The 18,093-nt window shown below is 42.1% G+C and overlaps 1 protein-coding gene across 4 annotated transcripts in view; it reads left to right on the top strand.

The window, feature by feature from the left end:
• LOC111874805 (protein unc-13 homolog 4B) overlaps positions 1-18,093 on the top strand; it is an 88,648-nt gene that overhangs the window by 12,973 nt on the left and 57,582 nt on the right. The window contains exon 1 of one of the 4 annotated variants that reach the window (XM_023870604.2): positions 3,643-3,943. The exons of 2 other annotated variants lie outside the window; for them this stretch is intronic. In XM_023870604.2, the coding sequence (XP_023726372.2) occupies positions 3,735-3,943 (209 nt within the window). In that variant the 5' untranslated portion in view covers positions 3,643-3,734. Of the gene's footprint in view, positions 1-3,642; positions 3,944-16,783; positions 17,242-18,093 lie in introns of those variants that run through there. One more of the 4 variants, XM_023870602.2, reaches the window with a different exon arrangement.

Raw genomic sequence — 18,093 nt, 5'->3', positions numbered from 1 at the left:
TTTCTCTTCTGTCCTCAGCACCCTTTTCTTCAAACGCCTACAGTCTATTTTCTTTCCTTAATGCGTGAGAAAAATTTTCAAACACATATAAAACATGAGAAAAAAACCGAGCACATTTTTTGAAGCTGTAATGCTTCTGACTTGTATTTGGGATGCGCCATATTCGGACCTCGGACGGGACACCGATTATCCTGAGGCTTTCAAATTTGTCTTAGATCCTTTCAGCGAAATGACGGGGTAGTACCTTGGTTATACCATGGACACTTCCTTCCACATCACTTACAATTCATTATTCACTAATCATTCTGTCATTCGATGCTACGTAGTCTGATCTACTGACAGCGTCAATAAGTGAACCACAAATTAAAACACGTATAATTAATTATACTTTTGTATATTTTAATCGATCACATCTGTGGTCTAGTGGTCAGAGTCCCTGGCTACAGATCCAGAGGTCCGGGTTCAATTCTCGGCGCTACCAGATTATCTGAGAGGTAGTGGCTCTGGAACGGGGTCTACTCAGCCTCGTGAGGATAATTGAGCAACTATTTCAAGGAAATAGCGGCTCCGGGCTAGAAACCCGAGATTAATAACCGTGGGGATTCGTTGCGCTGACCACGTGACACCCTCTATCCGATAAAGTTGGCATTAACTTCGCCGGAAAGCGGCGGTCGCTCGGTCGGTATAGTTCGCTTGCGGACTATAGGCCACAGAGTATGTATATTTTAATCTGTAGGTCTTCATGCAGAAGACGGAAAGGCAAAAGTTTGAAACTGAGTGGTGGCAAGTATTCATAGAATTTGGGCTGCTCTCAACTTCGTCGTAAATTCAGTAGCATTGGAATAGAGAAATGTGGAAGGCTTCGATGTGCTGAGTATGTAGCCATTGAGTGCCACACATAGGAAAACATACTGTACTCATTGCAATAATCTGAGTGACTCATTACTATAGCAACAATAACTGGATGCCGTGATGCGTAAAGGCTTCATGTCCAGTTTTTTTTAGACTTGCGGTAAAGTAGTAAAAGCGAACAATTCGCTTAGTACTGATATAAAACTTCGTTCACGGATGTTATAAATGAAAGTAAATTGTGCACGTAAACGTCAATGAGGAAGTGCTTTCGCATTTTAGGAGTATGTCCTTCTTATACCAAATCCCTTAATTGTAGCAAGTGCTATGTACCCTCTGTTCCCCTCCTTTCTGTCATTTATCCCACCAATCCCGTGTCAGGAATCTGTAACAGCAACAAAACCTTACAGTGCTGGAAATACTGTAATTTCCTCCCTTGCCCTCCACTCTTGCGTGCATGGCCCCTAGTCGCGTGGCTGTATTGCACTACACCGTAACCCTCGCATAATGGCCACCGGCCGGTCAGTTTCCACAGTCGCCTCTCTTGACGTGCAGTCTGGAGGCTTAGGTAACAGTGTCATTGACTTGACGTAGAGACGTGATCATTTTAAATGCCAGTTTCACAAATAAATTGCGATAACACAAGTGCCGACTACTTCTCTTATTATAAAAGTAGTGAAGTGATACACACTTTAATTTCACATTTATGTAATTAATTTGTGTTACTAATATGGTACATTCTGTATGAAAATAGTAGTTAGAACGTTAAAGATGAGGTTCTAGAAGTGTTGACTGTGAAGAATATTATCTTCTGGAAAGTGATGCTATATAGTTCGATAAAAGTTTACAGACGTTTCGGAGGAACATACTGACTTCATCTTCAGAGTCGAAGAGCAAGCATGGAAAGCAAGAGAAACTGACAATCACGCTGTTTGTTGCATGGTTGTTTTACTCTTCAACCCTGAGGTTCTTTCGAAACATCGGTAAATTCTACCAAACTATGCGGTGTCACGTCCTAAACGACAATGTTCTTCACAGTTGCATAATGTTATTGTAACATGCTTTGGTGAGTCTGTAAATTGTGCCAGCCGCAACTTTGTCCCTTGACATAAGCAATGTAAATTTCTGCACGTCCATCACAATTTTTCAATATAACTTACATCGATTAAAGATCAGTCCATCGATCGGACTTATTAACGGAGTAACTCTTTAGTCGTCTATTTGTCCATTAAATAACATACATTGAGTTTACTTGCTTTCAGAAAGAGAGTGTACAAAATTAGCTTAAAATATTGTATATATTTATTGATATTACTGTGCTTTCGAATACTGCTTTCCTTTATTACGATCATACATTTTTAAATTAAATATCTGATCTTTGATTTGGCAACTTCGTTTATGAACCGATGAGTTCGCTTAAGCAATAAGTTTTCTAACTTTTTATTTTGAAGTTATCTGTTCGAATCTTGGCCGAACTATCCCAACTGAGGTTTTCCGTGATTTCTCTCAGTTTCTCCAGACATAATGCTGGGATAATATCTCAAATCAGGCCATGAGCGATTGCTTCCACATCCTTTGCAATTCCTCAGTCGTTAATCATTCCCTCATTTAACGCTACATAATTTGAGCCATTGACTGGATCATAAAATAAGTCACAAATAAAACAAACTGTCTATGTGCGTTAAATAGGCCTACATATATCACATTTTTTTAAAGCATTTTGATCCGCATTGTGTCCCTTACATGCAGAAATTTACGAAAGAAATTAAATGGCATGCGAGTAGAGCAGCCTAAAACGCAAACTTTCCAATTCAGTGCGGTTTTGTGCCCAATTGAAATTTTATTTACTGCTAGAAAAGAGCGCGAAAAGCAAGCAGTTCGCTGTTTTGGACTACAAAGCTTGAAGTAATTCATTTTCTTGGTTTCAGTACTGCTTATTATCCACATAGAAACATACGATTAATCAGCCGTGTAACTGATAATCAGTGAATGTTTAAGCATACACACTGATAGTAATCTGCTTGTTTTGAAGCTGGTCACATCTTCACAGTGTATTCTTTAATCTTTATTTTAATATTATTTTAGCATATCAGCCTAACCTCCCAAATGGTACTTTCCCAGTAGACGTGCGAATCAAAATTCTGAATAAATTTCTTGTGTCCACATTCGTGTCATATTTCCTGCTCGCCTCATATTTATTAATTATCCCTAAAATAATAATAATCCCAGAAAAGCCCCAGGTATCTATTCAGCAAAGCACTCCAAGTATGGTTGAAATAGTTCTACGAAAAAAGCAGACACACAGGGTAAGAATGACTATGCTAGATCATAGAACTATGAGGAATTTATTTATGAATTTCTAGTAAGATGAATTTTAATTTCACAAGGTCTATGACGATAGTACAGAGCCAATGCCTTTTGTGGGACTTGTTGTGATTTTGGTCTGTTGCTGTCCTTCCGAAATATCTGAACTTGAAACGTTTTCAAAGGATTTCATCCTTTCCTACAATAACACTATGCCATATTATTGCACAAAATTAAGAACATCTTAAAATTTAAAAAACAGAAAATAACTTTTCAAGAGTTATATTCATAAAATTTCATAACCGAAGGCTGGTAAAATTCCAAACAAATAATTACGCAACTTGCTATCGTAAAAGCAAGAGTAAGCTTGTCAGCAGCTCATATTTACCTGTGAACCCCTTTCTTGTTGCCAGTTCTGTTCATATTGCATCGATACACACTACCACGAAATACAGTAATGGAGACAGTAATTTGTGTCACTCTCTAAAGGACATAAGATTTTAAAGAACTTTACTTCAGTTTTGTGAAAGGTGCGTTATCTTACCACGCGTGTGAGTATTTGAAGAACCACATTTCAAAGGATGGGCTTATGGAGTCACGGAAGAAGATACACCAACGTCGATTTCAGTGATGAACCGAATGAACCATTATGTCAGGAAGAAAGATCAGAAAAATCCAAAATTCGACGACCATGGCTGAGCCCCAGATCACCGTTCAACGCGATCATTACCCCGTGGATAAGACGGAGAGGGAGAAGGGTGGGCCCTATGTATCCTATGGCTGGGGGACGGTAAGTTCAAAATGGACACCTTGGTGTTGGTTCTTGTCGGACTTAAGCAAGTGCATGGATTTATAATTTAAGCAAAGACGCATTTTATGTGTCCTGTGGAACGAACAAGAGAAACGAATTACAAAACACGGTTGTGCGTTTTAGGATTAAAAGGGATAGATTTTTCGGTATTAACACTACGTAATACGAAGTGGCAAGATAGCGACATTACTTACTTACTTACTTACTTACTCATGGAGCTGCCGCGCCATAGCTCAAGCGATTAGTCGCTGGCTTCCCACCTCGGCGGCCCTGGTTCGATCCCGGGTCTGGTCAAGTGGGATTTGTGGTGGACAAAATGGACCTGGGGTAGGTTTTCTCCGAGTACTTCGGTTTCCCCTGCCAATCTTCATTCCACTAATTGCTCCACAATCACCCTCACCTATTATCTGGGGCTGGTACAATACGCCAAAAGAGGCCGCAGTACAAGGGACTTAGTCCCACCCCATTAGCAATAAAAAAAATACTCATGGAGCTGAGCCCTTCTTAAGGAGCCGCAAATTCTGCAGCTTGTCAATAATTTCCCAACATTTTGTGTAAACCGAAAGTTCATTGCCGTGTTCACAAGAGCCCACTGATCCCTATCCCGAGCCAGATCAAACCAGTCCATACTATCCCATTCTATCTCTCTAAGATCCATTTTAATATTGTTCACCCACCTAAGCTTTGTCTTCCCCGTGGTCTCTTTCCTTCTGGCTTTCCCATCAATATCCTATACGCATTCCTCGTCTCCCCTGCCTACATGCCCTGCCCACCTCATCCTCCTTGACTTCATAATTCTAATTATACTTGGAGAAGGGTACAAGTTATGAAGCTCCTCATTATGCAGTTTCCTCCAACCTCCTATCACTTCATCTCTCTTCAGTCCAAATATTCTCCTCAACACCCTGTTCTCAAACACCCTCAGTCTCTGTTCCTCCCTTAATGTCAGAGAGAGATGGAGACATTTATAAAAGAAAAGTAGCCATGAAGGGAAGAGACCTTTGATAAACGAAGGCGTAGATCATAAGGTGATCAAAATACTTCTTAAAGAAACAGAGCGTAAAGATGGGAATCGGTTCCAAGAGGCTTGTAATATAGGAACCAGCAGTGTGTTCTTGTGAACACAGTAATGAACACCTGGGTTCCATAAGATTCAAGGAATTTCTTGACCATCTGAACTACTATTCGTTTCTCAAGAAGGACTTTGCTCCGTTGAGCTGTACGGTTCTATAACTAAGGTCCGCAACACGCCACCATAAAATATTAAATCACTCGTATCGTCGTCATGCCAAAACGTTTCCATTTTGCCATGATTCGTAAAGGTACTATCTGCTGGGGGCATGTAGTAGCGTAGTTGGTTGAGGCACTGTGCTACAAGCCGGAAGGTCGCGGGTTCAAGTCCCAATGGGGTCATTGGATTTTTTTTCAATTAACCTAATCCTCCTAGCCCGGGTGTCGACTCAGCCTCTAACAGAAATGAGTACCAGGAATTAATTAGATAATTTTCCTGGGGAGTAAAGCGCGGCCGGCGCGTAAGGCTGACAAACTTACCGCCATTTTTGAGCCGATTGTCTAGATAATGTGGGACGCTCAACGTCTCACAACCCTATGGGCCTTCACGGCCTGTTACAGGGATAGCTTTACTTTACTCTTTACTTTAAAGGTCCTATCTAAATACTCTATGTGAAAATATATCATGGTGCAATACTATACACTGAATTATGATACTTCTGTTCCCATCTCACATATGGTTCCTATACTGATAATGATAAAATCTGAATTGAAGAACGCGAACACGACCATCTAAGATGGCTTGTTGTTCCTAAAGATTTTGCGGAAAGTTGGCTAATTTTTTTTGTAATCTTCAGTCCCCAATACGTTTTCATGGCGTGATGCTTAATTAGTTAAGCATAGGGACAGCATAATACCTTAAACTTTAAGATATGATAAACAGGGGTGATAGAGCGACACACATAAATACCAGGATAATGAAATTTGTCGGTACCCTGAAAGTTTGTCTTGGGTTAAGATGGTTACTAGATTATCTGAACAGGCTGCATCAACTGCGCCGATTGCAGTGGCCGCGCTGTCTAAGGCATGAACTGTCTTCGTTCGATCGAAAGCTGAGATCGTGGGTTCGAATCCGACTAAAAGCATGGATGTTTATGTGCATTTATTCTGTTTGCATTATTCTGTGTGTGCCTTGTGACAGACTTATCCCCCGTCCAAGGAGTCCTACCGACTATGTATTGATTAAGAAGCTGAAAAAGCGATAAAGGCCCAACAAAGGGCTGTAGAGCCATAATGGAATAGAATAGTATCGACTTCAGGTCACGTAGCGCTAAGTGAAATGAAAAAATGTAGTGAATTAGCAGGTTTGTAGAAGACCAGATCGTGGCCTATTTCAGAATACTTTCTGGCCTTCGGTTATCTGCAAGATCGTCAGTGTCCGGCTGATATTCGAACTTTGGACTTCCTGAATAGGGATAAGTCAACTGCTGCATTGATTTATCTGTTTCAATAGGAAGCAAGTGGGTCATTTCCGGGGTCTTGTTTACCTCTGCGCCCAGTAATAATTATGAGGAAATAGCTGGACAAGTGCCGAGAAACTCGTAGTAACGCAGTACTCAGAGGTAGGAGCTTTGTTTTGGAGCGATGTCAATGACTTCGGTGTATTTCCGGTGATTACCTTGCACTTGTCAGTTTCCCTTAACATTCAGTGTGTCACCACAGCCTTCTTATCTTACAACTGTACATGTTCCTAGTCACTTCCTGAAGATACTGCAGGAAAGCGGTTACGCTGGAACCGACTCCTGTAATAGGAACATCAATCTTACCTCACTTCCATCTAGCACGGGGTTGGGAATGCATGAAGCTATACCTCCTCTACCCATCCGTCTTTATAGCATGGCGCTTGATGAAATACAAGTACAACTGTACCTTTTCCAGGCTGACAACCTTACCGCCATCTTTGAGCCGATTGTCTAGATAATGTAGGACCCTCAACGTCTCACAACCCTATGGGCCTTTATGGCCTGTTACAGGGATAGCTTTACTTACTTTACTGTACCTTTTACCTTATATTGATGGAATGAATTTCAACAAGTACCATGCCATGAAGACGTACACGGCGTGGAGGTACCGCTTCACACTTTCCTAACCTAGTACTAGGTAGACGTGATATAGAAGTTTCACACTCATTTACCAACTAGAGATGATTCCTGTGGCCTGAGTGTGAAATGTACTTCCTACCTCCATCTTGTCCCATTATGGACCTGGGGTCGACTCAGCCTCTAACAGAAATGAGTACCAGGAATATTTTTGGTGGTAAAGGGCGGCCGGCGCGTGAGGCTGACAACCTTACCGCCATCTATGAGCCAATTGTCTCGAAAGTGTGGGAACCTCAACATCTCACAACACTATGGGCCCTCACGGCCTGTTACAGGGATACCTTTACTTACTTTTTTTTTTTTTATTTGGCACTACAGCCCCAGTGGGCCTAGGCCTACCTCCATGAACTTCTCCGTTCACTTCGGTTTTTCTAGATCTTACACGTTCGGTAGGACTCCTTGGGCGGGTGATCAGCTCGTCGCAAGGCCTCTACCTGTATACAAACACAGAAAAACGCACACACACAAACTAAACGTCCATGCCCTGAGTGGGATTCGAACCCACGATCTCGGTTTCCAAGCGAGCGAAGACAGTACATGCCTTAGACCGCTCGGCTACCATGACCGGCTCCTTTACTTACTTTATCTAGTATCAGATTAAGCTTATGTGGCCCTATATCTCCACAATCTTTCAGCACTCTGGGAGGCTCTCCCTGCTCCAGATGATATAGCCAAGTGAAGACTATACTGTTGCTGATGAGGAAAGAACAGCATATGACGGTGAGAAACGGTGCATCACATTGCAGGAAGATAACGTCCTAGGTACCATTGTTAGCCTGATGCCTAAGGAAGTACTAGAAACAAGAAATTCCACGAAGGTGTGAAACCTATGTACATTTACACGTTATGTAGATCATATATACATTAATAATTGTACAGATCTTACTGGTATGCATTTCCGTTGTCTGAAAGGACCGTAGGAACAAACCTTAACATAATTGCGCGGTTTGGAATAATTTTTGAAACGAAACGTCTCTCGGTAGGTTCAATGATACTCGTAGGCCTAATTCTTGAGAACAGGTATTTTTTAAACAGTTTTCGGCAAATTTAATTAGGTCTAAACTCCGAAATAACCTCCTAAATTTAGCAGAATCCGTCTTTCGTCGCGTATTCTTGCCTTCATTTACGAGTATTTCATAGTTCATCAACTTAACGGGCCCTATAGCAGCGTCAAACGGCGGAATGGTGGGGGAATTATGTGGAAAGAAACAACGGAGCTCTGTTTCAAAACGATAGCCACGACAGCCTACCTGAGGGTTAATCAGCTGTTTCAAAACACTAATCTGATTTCGTAGTTAGTCCAGACCACGGCATGGGTCCTTCAGGTTGCGTATGCAGGAAACGGAGCCCACAAAGTGAGGTTAGGTGCGAATATGCTGTATAAACAGCTTCGGACGGCCGAAGAGGGATAGTTCTCCAGGCTGGGAAATGAACCCGTGACTAAGAATGCTTCACGTAAAAAAATAAACGCAGTAGTAAATATTAGGCAAGGTCACCTAAATAGATGGATCCTTTGAAACGACTTAAACTGATGGAGAGAGGGGGGATGAGAGTTTGAACTTTGAATGACAGAAGTTTACATTGGATAGGTTCATTGAAAACAATATCAAGAGAATTTTCAAAGTATAAGTTACAGGCATGCATGCGGCCAGGATATTTTCCATGGATCGGGTTGGGTAACCAGAAAACGCGCTTACGAACTTACGTTTATGCCTTTTAAGACCAATTTTACTGGTCGCCCTACGTTCTGAAGATATTGGAATATATTTTTAAAGACAATTTTAATTCTTGGTATTACTATTTGGTTTATTTCCTTCATTTTCAATTTAGAGTTATTCCATTAACCCCCCGGGGGGGGGGGGGCAGATGCTTTGTTCTCTCATCATTGGTATAGGGGTTTGTATCAATCAAAACCCGATCCAGCAGATGATTATATATATTTATATTACGCGGAGAAGGACTAATATGCATAATATTTCAGTCGGTACCCATGAAAGGAAGAGATGACTTTGGAAGACCCAGACATGTATGGGAGGGTAACGTTAAACTGGATCTTGAAGTTAAGTGTGTAAATTTGTAGACTAGATTAAAATGGTTCTGAAGCGGTAATGAACATTCAGTTTCAATAATAGGAGGGGAATATCTTGACGAGCTGAACGACCAGCAGTTTCTTAAGAACCTTATTCCTTGGAATTCGTTGGCGCAGATGCGATACAGGCAGCATTGCACAGAGGTATACTTTCCTTTGTACAGAGAAGAAAGGATGCCAGTTTACGTAACACCGTCCGCTGTCATTAAATGGATCAATGGGGTAGACGCAGGTTCCGCCCAAACGGAAATTGGAACTGTAACGCCTCATCGCGGCAGTGTTGCAAAACATGACGATGGAGCTTACTTCTTACGACACATTTTAAAGAACACAAATGTGAATGACCGTACCACAGCTCGGGTAGGCCACGGATTCCTTCCGCAAAATCCCGGTCTAAATCCCAGAGCAATTTGTGCTGGGCCTTTTGGTGTGGCAGTAATTTTCTTCGAACAGGACTACTGCGGTTTTCCCTGCCAATCATTATATCCCATCAATGATTCATACGCATCTGTCTGCGTTAAGCACGAACACAGCGTCGGTCGCAGGCGGGGGCTTCATCTGTATCCCGGACCGTGAAACAAAAAACAAACTCCGTGGCTTTAGTCCGCAAGCGAACTATACCGAAAGAGCTACCACCGTTTGTCGGCGAAGTTAGTGCGAACTTTAGCGGATAGAGAGCGTCGCGTGGACAGCGCAACGAATCCTCACGGCCGTTAATTTCGGTTTTATAGACCGGAGCCGCTACTTTTCTATTCAGTTAGCTCCTCAATTATCTTCATGAGGCTGAATGGACCCCGTTCCAGACCCACTACTTATCAGAAATTCTGGTAGCGCCGGGAATCGAACCCGGGACCTCTAGATCTGTAGCAAGGAACTCTGACCACTAGATCACAGATCCCGGCCCGCAGTTTGGTTAAAAGCAAACTTTAGCAATATGAATGCTGCAGGAATTCTCCAAGAGCTTATTTATTTCCTAATTCGTGAGGAAGGAAATATTTTTAAAAATTAACCTACAATAATTATGATATATTATACATATTCGCATATCGGCTAATATGATGTTTGATATAAAATGTGACCTCATCATCAGGGAATATTTTAATCTCTTTTTTGATACATATATTTATTTACTTATCGTCCCAGACATTTAAACAGATTGAAACACAATTATAAACACCATCTCGTACATAGCAGTGTTTTGAGCTTGAGCCGATATGGCTGTCAGTAAACTGACCGGTTATTGGAGGAGCGATGATGTGGGACTCGCATCTTGGGCACCATGACCAGGGTGGCTCTGGAGCCCACCTATCCTTTTATTCGAAGAGTATCGGTGGCTCTATCGCCGGTTGCGAGTGGCCGAAACGTGGATATAACCACTTACCTCCATCTAGTGTCAAGGTTAAGAATGCATGGAGTTTTACTGCAGCGTCCACATGACGCACATGACTATTCCCGGCATGGTGATGAGGCACACGGACAGTTAATGAGTTATTATTATACACTTATAAAATAAATACATGACACAAAAAGAACTCCGTGGCCTGTAGTCCGCAAGCGAACTATACGGACCGAGTGACCGCCGCTTGTCGGTGAAGTTAGTGCCAAATTTTGCGGATAGAGGGTGTCACGTGGTCAGCGCAACGGTCCTCCACGGCCGTTAATTTCGGTTTTCTAGACCGGAGCCGCTATTTCCTTGAAATAGCTCCTCAATTATCTTCACGAGGCTGAGTGGACCCCGTTCCAGACCGACTACTTCTCAGAAAATTTGGTAGCGCCGGAAATCGAACTCGGGACCTCTATATCTGTAGCCAGGAACTCTGACCACTAGATCACAGAGGCGGTCTCTATATGACATACAAAACAAATGTCATTATATTTCGTGTGAGACATGTTTAGACACAGTATGTTTATAACTTCGTAAGAGTAAATCTGTTTCATAACTCTGTCCTGTCGAGCAGGCTATATTTACAAAAGATTAACTGTGAATAATGCATTGACAGTTTACGCGCCTTATACCAGTATTAAGAAGGGGTGCAAAATCGCAAAGAACGAATTTTGAAACTGTTTCATCCAAAGTGTGCTTTACAGTTTCACTATTCTTAATTGTATTTCATTAACTCTCCAACTGAAACGTGGGAACTACTTACTAAATGTCCTTTGCAGGTTGTTCCTAGTGACGTGAAACCGGAGTTTCGCACGAAACGCCTCCAATCAGAATGCGTTAAAACTAAGTTTCTTTGATACACGTCGTTTTAATTTGCGAACAAATAGAGTGTTGTGCATGTCGTGGGAACAAGAAACCGTGGCTGAGTTCCTCACGCATCTTTGAGTGAAAACAGTCCATGGTCTTACACAGTAGGCCCAGACAGAGTTCAAATTCATATCAACAGACTAAATTCACATTTAGTTCTTAGTACTTCCTCGCCGGTTAATGTTTCCAGTTACCTCAAAGACACTGAAACTCATTGTATCGATGTGTGTAGTTGTACAAGCAACCAAAATTTATTCACAGTTTCTTCTTCACGCTTCTGTATTCCACTAATATAGTTTCCAAAGCTCGTGGTCCAAAACCTGTGACCTTCACAGAATTTCAATTGGTACGCCCCCATCTTCAAGGTCAAAAAATTCTATTTATGCACAAATAAACATGTGATTTGTATGGCATTTTTTTTAAAAAATATTTTTCATTTTAAAAGTCTTCGGGTTGTAACTGTTGAATAAATGTAACTTTCACTCCATTCGAAATACTAAAAATAATTGGTTTAATATTCGGGTGGTCCGCCAAAGAAAATCAACGCACTAACTAATCCGGGATATATTATTCGGACCAACAAATCCACATTTCTTGATAATTTAGATTAATAGGCAACTTTGCTTTATTTTAATTTCTTACTCATGATTGTTTGTGTATGACGTCACACTGGTGTATGCTAAAGCGAGCCATACCGACGGAGCGACCGCCGCTTGTCGGCGAAGTTTAGTGCCAACTTTTGTGAATAGAGTGTGTCGTGCGGTCAGTGCAACGAATCCCCACGGCCATTAATTTCGATTTTCTAGACCGTAGCCGCTAATTCATTGAAATAGCTCCTCAGTTATCCTCACGAGGCTGAGTGGACCAAGTTCCAGATCAACTATTTCTCCGAAAAAATTCTTGTAGCGTCGGGAATCGAACCCAGACCTCTGGATCTGTAGCCAGGAACACTGACCACTAAACCACAGGCCTTGCTGTAATGCTACAGAGTTTCGTTCTGCTTTCTGCCGACAGTGTAATATTTCATAATCCTCTTTCAATGGGTTATTGCTGGCAGAATAAAATTAGCCCCCACAGATATTCTTGCGACATTTCTGGGAACCGAACCTTCGATCATCCACTCGAACGTAATGGACCAAAATATCAACAACATTTAAGGTACTGAAATGCTCCTGGAACCACTGAAATGTGCGGTCACAGTTGTCCTTTCACCGGCCCGTAGTTTGGAAACAATAAGAGCCTGAGAACATTTCAGACAATGGTCAAGGCCTTACAACTACGTATGTGGGTGTAGCTTTCGGACAGGCTGTAATGAATCTCAGCAACAACTTTACGGTTCGCTAGTCGGGAAGTGACGTTACCTTCGTGTCCTTGGTTCCACATTGGTCGGATAGAACAAAGTAGCCCCTCCGATGTACGCATTGATTTCGCAATGTAGCTTGCAATACATGCGCGTTTCTTAACGGCCAGGAAAGAACTGGGCCATTCTAGCTTTTTTAACTGACTCTAAGCCCCCCCCCCCTTGGGCCCTGGCCTCTGATATTTCAGTTTCATGATCATTTTACAGATGGTAGGACTCCTTGGACGAGTGATTAGCTCGTCGCAAGGTCTCTACCTAAACACAAAACAACGCAAACACAGAATAAACACCAAACATCCATGCCTTATGTGGGATTCGAACCCACGATCCCGGCTTCCGAGCGAGGGAAGACAGTTCATGCGTAGACCGCTCGGCTACTGTGACCGGCTGGGCCCTTCTAATAATGGAACTAAATAAAGGGGAAATTGATATGGCATGTAGCACGTACAGTGAAATCAAGAAATTAATACAGATGTTTGACTGGAATGAGCCAAAATAGCTATCAGTATGGTCTCGTGAGGAACTATGGGCTGGATGACCGGTGTTCGACTCTCGGCAGGTCAAGGATCCAGCCTTCCATTCAAAGCAGTCGGAGAGTGAAGCTGACCACTCACCTCCATTTAGCCCCATTGTTACGGCTGCTTGAAACCAGTACATTTCTTCCCTCTGCGTCATACGTCTTCGTGGCGTGGTGCAGACTTAAACAGCGATTTTACTTTTATCCTTCTTTGAGTGGAAAACTTTATGGGAAGATGCAATTTTGGAAACTTTTAAGCTGGAAGATAAAGTTAAAACTGATCGCGAAGAAATAAGCCTAGTTTAGAACAATTTGTTGCGAATTGAACTGTCTTGGCGCGGGGAACCCAATGGGAGCTATCACGGTAACGATTAGGCGTTTGGGGTTCCGTTATAGCACGTCTCGATCCTGAGCAAGTAAATAAGACACAGCCAGCTCCACACAATAAAAGCAACAATTTAGGTAATGTGAAAGTTGCAGTGTCTCAACCGTTGTTGAGTGACCTTGAGCAAAGGAGAATTCTCTTCCGCTGTGACGTCACGGAGAAACAATGACAATTTTGAGCGGGCGATCATGTCATACAGGACCTCCCACGAATATTAATGCAGTACTTTATACCGACTCAGTGCATGCAGTTGTAAGAAATCTGATTTAAATCACATCAGCTCTTACTCATGCCGGACACGGTAGCCGAGCGGTCTAAGGCATGAACTGTCTTCGTTCGTTCGGAAGCCGGGATCGTGGGTTCGAATCCCACTCAGGGCTTGAATGTTTAGTGTGTGTGTGTGTGTGCGCCGGCGCGTTTTTCTGTGTTTGTGGACAGGTGGAGACTTTGCGACGAGCTGATCATCCGCCCAAGGAGTCCTACCGAATGTCTAAAATGTAGTAAACCGAAGTGAAACGAATAGTTTCATGGAGGTAGGCCAATGCCCAAATTGGGGCTGTGGCGCAAAAGAAAAAAGAAAGTCCATGGCATGAAGCGTCTTTTTCAGCTCCAACACTGGGATCGTGGGTTCGAAACCCACTCGAGGCGTGGATGTCTGTGTGCGTTTATCCTGCGTTTGCATTGTTCTGTGTGTATGGATTAAGAAAGTGAAAAAGCGGCCAAGATCATCAAGGGCTGTAGAGCCATAGATAGATAGATGCCTTTGTGACTTTCCAGAAAGTTCGTAAATATAGAGTCGGTTTTGCATTGTGTAGAAGGATAGAAGTCATGACATTTAGTTTCATACTTGCAATACTGTGTTCATTGTAGTAGCGTCTTGATTTTCGTGTTACATATGATGCAGCTATTCCATTAAAATTTGCAGATTTTTATAGAAAAAGATGATGCTTCGATGTGGCTTTAAGAGCTTAAAATACGCGTCTGATAGGTCTACGATAACGCCAAGAAGAAGCATTTCCGAAAAAATGTATTTACGGAAGTGACGAAAGTGAGACCACTTGAGAGATGTAAGCCTAAAGAATTGGGGCTGAAGGAAATTGGGTGTGGTCTAGATTCATCTGGCTCAGGATAGGACCCAGTGGCGGATCCTTCGGATTCTATAAAAGGCAGTTCATTTATGCATCTCCCTAACTACAAAACTTAATCTACATTACATTTTGATAACCTCCCATACCCAAATTAAACTCTAGATTTTTTTTTTTATTATTGCTAACGCGTAGGTGGGTGAACAATATTAGAATGGATCTTAGAGAAATAGGATGGGATGATATGTATTGGTTTGATCTGGCTCAGGATAAGGACCATTGGAGGACTCTTGTGAACACGGTAATGAACCTTCGGGTTCCATAAAATGCTGGGAAGTTCTTGAGTAGCTGCAGAATTGGCGGCTCCTCAAGAAGGGCTCAGCTCCGTTGGTAAGTAAGAGTTTGCGTGTAGGCCTTAATGGAATTTCATGCGTCATAGGCCTACATGTTACAGTACAGTTAGCTGATGCTAAACTTAGCTATAGCTATTTCCTTCTATTTTCCTGAAGACAGCCCCAGGCTGTCTGATCAGAAATGGACCAAATCGACTTCTTTATTGTTATTGGGGTGGGACTAAGTCCCTTGTATTGCGGCCACTTCTGGTCTATTGTACCAGCCCCAGATGATAGGTGAGGGTGATTGTGGAGCAATTGGTGGAATGAAGATTGGCAGGGGAAACCGAAGTACTCGGAGAAAACCTGCCCCAGCGCCACTTTGCCCACCACAAATCCCACTTGACCAGACCAGCTTGAGCAACTAACTAGAATGCTTCTAGTACAGCGCATAACTATAAAATATTTTGAAATATTCGGCTTCGTTGTCGAAGAAAGTTATATTTAATAACATTGAAAGCATTCAGATTATTTATTTATAATTATAGTAATTCAGCAGACAGCAAAGAACAATTAATTTACTCCTGTCAAACAACTGAACAAGTATAATAATAACATAAGTGGATAAATACGGTCAGGTTAATCATTCCTTGTTCTAGGTTTGATAATCTGTTTATATTTATATACCCCACACTTAGGGGCAAGCGGTAGCGTAGTTGGTTGAGGAACTATGCTCCAAGCCGGAAGGTCATTACCCCAGTATCAGTGTTGTGCCTGGGATTTGATTTAGGACCTTGAAAAATTTATCCACAATATTACATTTTCTCATATAGACGCAGAGATTAATAGTTCTGTTGAGGTACTTCTTGTTCCTGTCACTATACCTCACCTTAAAAACAAGAGACCTGGAACAGCTCAGCCGGTATAGAGACTGGCCGATCGACCGGGGTTCTATCCCAGGCAAGACAAAGAGATTTTTATCTAATCCACAGCGTCGAAACCGCCTCTGGGACCAACCCAGCCTCCTGTCCAACGGGTACCGGGGGGCTCTTTCCCTGGGGATAAAGCGGCTGGGTCGTGAAGCTGATCACTTACCTCCATCTAGTGTCAAGGTCAAGAATGGTGGAGATATACCTCCACTCTCCCGTAGGTCATCATGGTGTGATGCTTAATTAATTAAGCACAGGAACAAATTTAACCTTTTTTTTCCTTGGCATTACAGCCCCAGTGGACTCCATGAACTTCTCCGAAATTTAACTTTTATCCCTCATAAACAAACGGTGGAAGGAAGAGTTCCACTCCATCCATGAACCTCCATGAGGTTCTTTCTAGAACCTGAACTCCTCCTTCGTATCATCCAAGACATTTTGGAGAGGTTTACAACGTGCAAACCCCAACTTGTATATAACGTATGCGAACAGTTAACAAAATAAACGGTTGAAAAATAATACCTTTTTGAATGAAAACATCTTGCTTATTAGCATTTTTTTTTATTGTGGTAATATAAATCCTGTGACGTATAGCCTGCATTTCATTTATGTCCTGCATATAAAATGGTTAGTTCCCGGTTTACAGTGTGGGAGTTAAGGGGGAGGGGACGTTAGAATAGGAGTAGAAGCATTTCGTCCTTGTACGTGACGGTACGAGCAGTACAGTCATCGAGCGCGTAAAGTTGCTATGCAAGCAGTTCAAACTCCATGTACTTGGTCCAGACATCCACGATAGATGGTTGTCAGCATCTAATAATAAACCAGACTGCGAGATCTCGTGTGCTGTGTTCAGTTGTCATTGTGAATAATTTCTTAGGTGAATTATCGCAGAAAGATCAGTCAGTGTATCAGACACAGACGAAAGTGAAATAAGTATAAATGCGAACGGAAGTGCTGTGGATGTCATAGTCGGAGCGCAAGTGCAGTTCGATGTTTCCAAGCTCCCTTAGTCGTGTGATTGATCCGGGTGCAAACCGCCCTATTTTCTTGTTGTAAAGTCCGCAGTCGATTTCAACATGGAGGAAGATATGTGGCGTCAATTCTACGAAAAAGTAAAAGAGTCTGAATCCAAAAAAGAAAAGACTGAACATGACATAAGGTAAGACAGTCATTAATTCGAATTTTAACATGTTATAATGAAGAGTGTTCAGATTTGTATCTTTCTTGAAAGAGGCTATACATACAGATCTATACAGTATATCAAAATTTTGCTGCTGGGGCTAGGGAAAACCACGAAACACCTCCACCAGAATAGACGGTGAAATAAAACCCACCTTCTCTTCTTTACGGAACAAATGTGCTAACCAATACAGTGTGATTTTGCTGGGAATCGTACCTGGAGGTGCCTGTCAACAAAATATATAATTGCGCCCGTTAACGTAGTGCTAACAAATTACATCGAATGTGGAGAAAGTTTATAATGCGGTTTCCAAACTCTTTATTCTTACTGTATGGCCTTTTGTTGTGTTAAATAACCGAAATGTAAGCCTGTATCCTCTTATCCAGTCTGGGTTAGATATGAGGGCTATTCGGAAGTAACATTCGGTGAGATGTTAACAAAACAAGCAACAAGAAAAAATTACTATATACAAAAAATATGTACATATACGTACTTAAGCTACTTCTCAACATAGTCACCTCCGGAAATGAGACACTTGTCGTGTCGGGGAGTAAGTTTTTGTACACCTGTCTCAAAGAAGTCTGCCGCCTGTGAGCTCAGTCACGTTTTGACACCTTCCATCAACTCATTATTGTTGAAGCGCTGTGATCCCATCCATTTCTTCAGGTAGGTACAACTAAACAGGTAGTAGTCGCTCGGAACGAGATCAGGGCTGTAAGTATGGCGGTTAAACAATTTCGAGTTAGAATTCTCCAGCCGGATGTCAGCATTCCACTCCGGCTTGTTTGGTAGATATCTGTTTATCCACTAATATGACTGACACCCAGGTTT

This window comes from Cryptotermes secundus, unplaced genomic scaffold, assembly GCF_002891405.2.
Source record: "Cryptotermes secundus unplaced genomic scaffold, Csec_1.0 scaffold27, whole genome shotgun sequence".
NCBI lineage: Eukaryota > Metazoa > Arthropoda > Insecta > Blattodea > Kalotermitidae > Cryptotermes > Cryptotermes secundus.
This window is presented reverse-complemented; position numbering and strand designations above follow the sequence as displayed.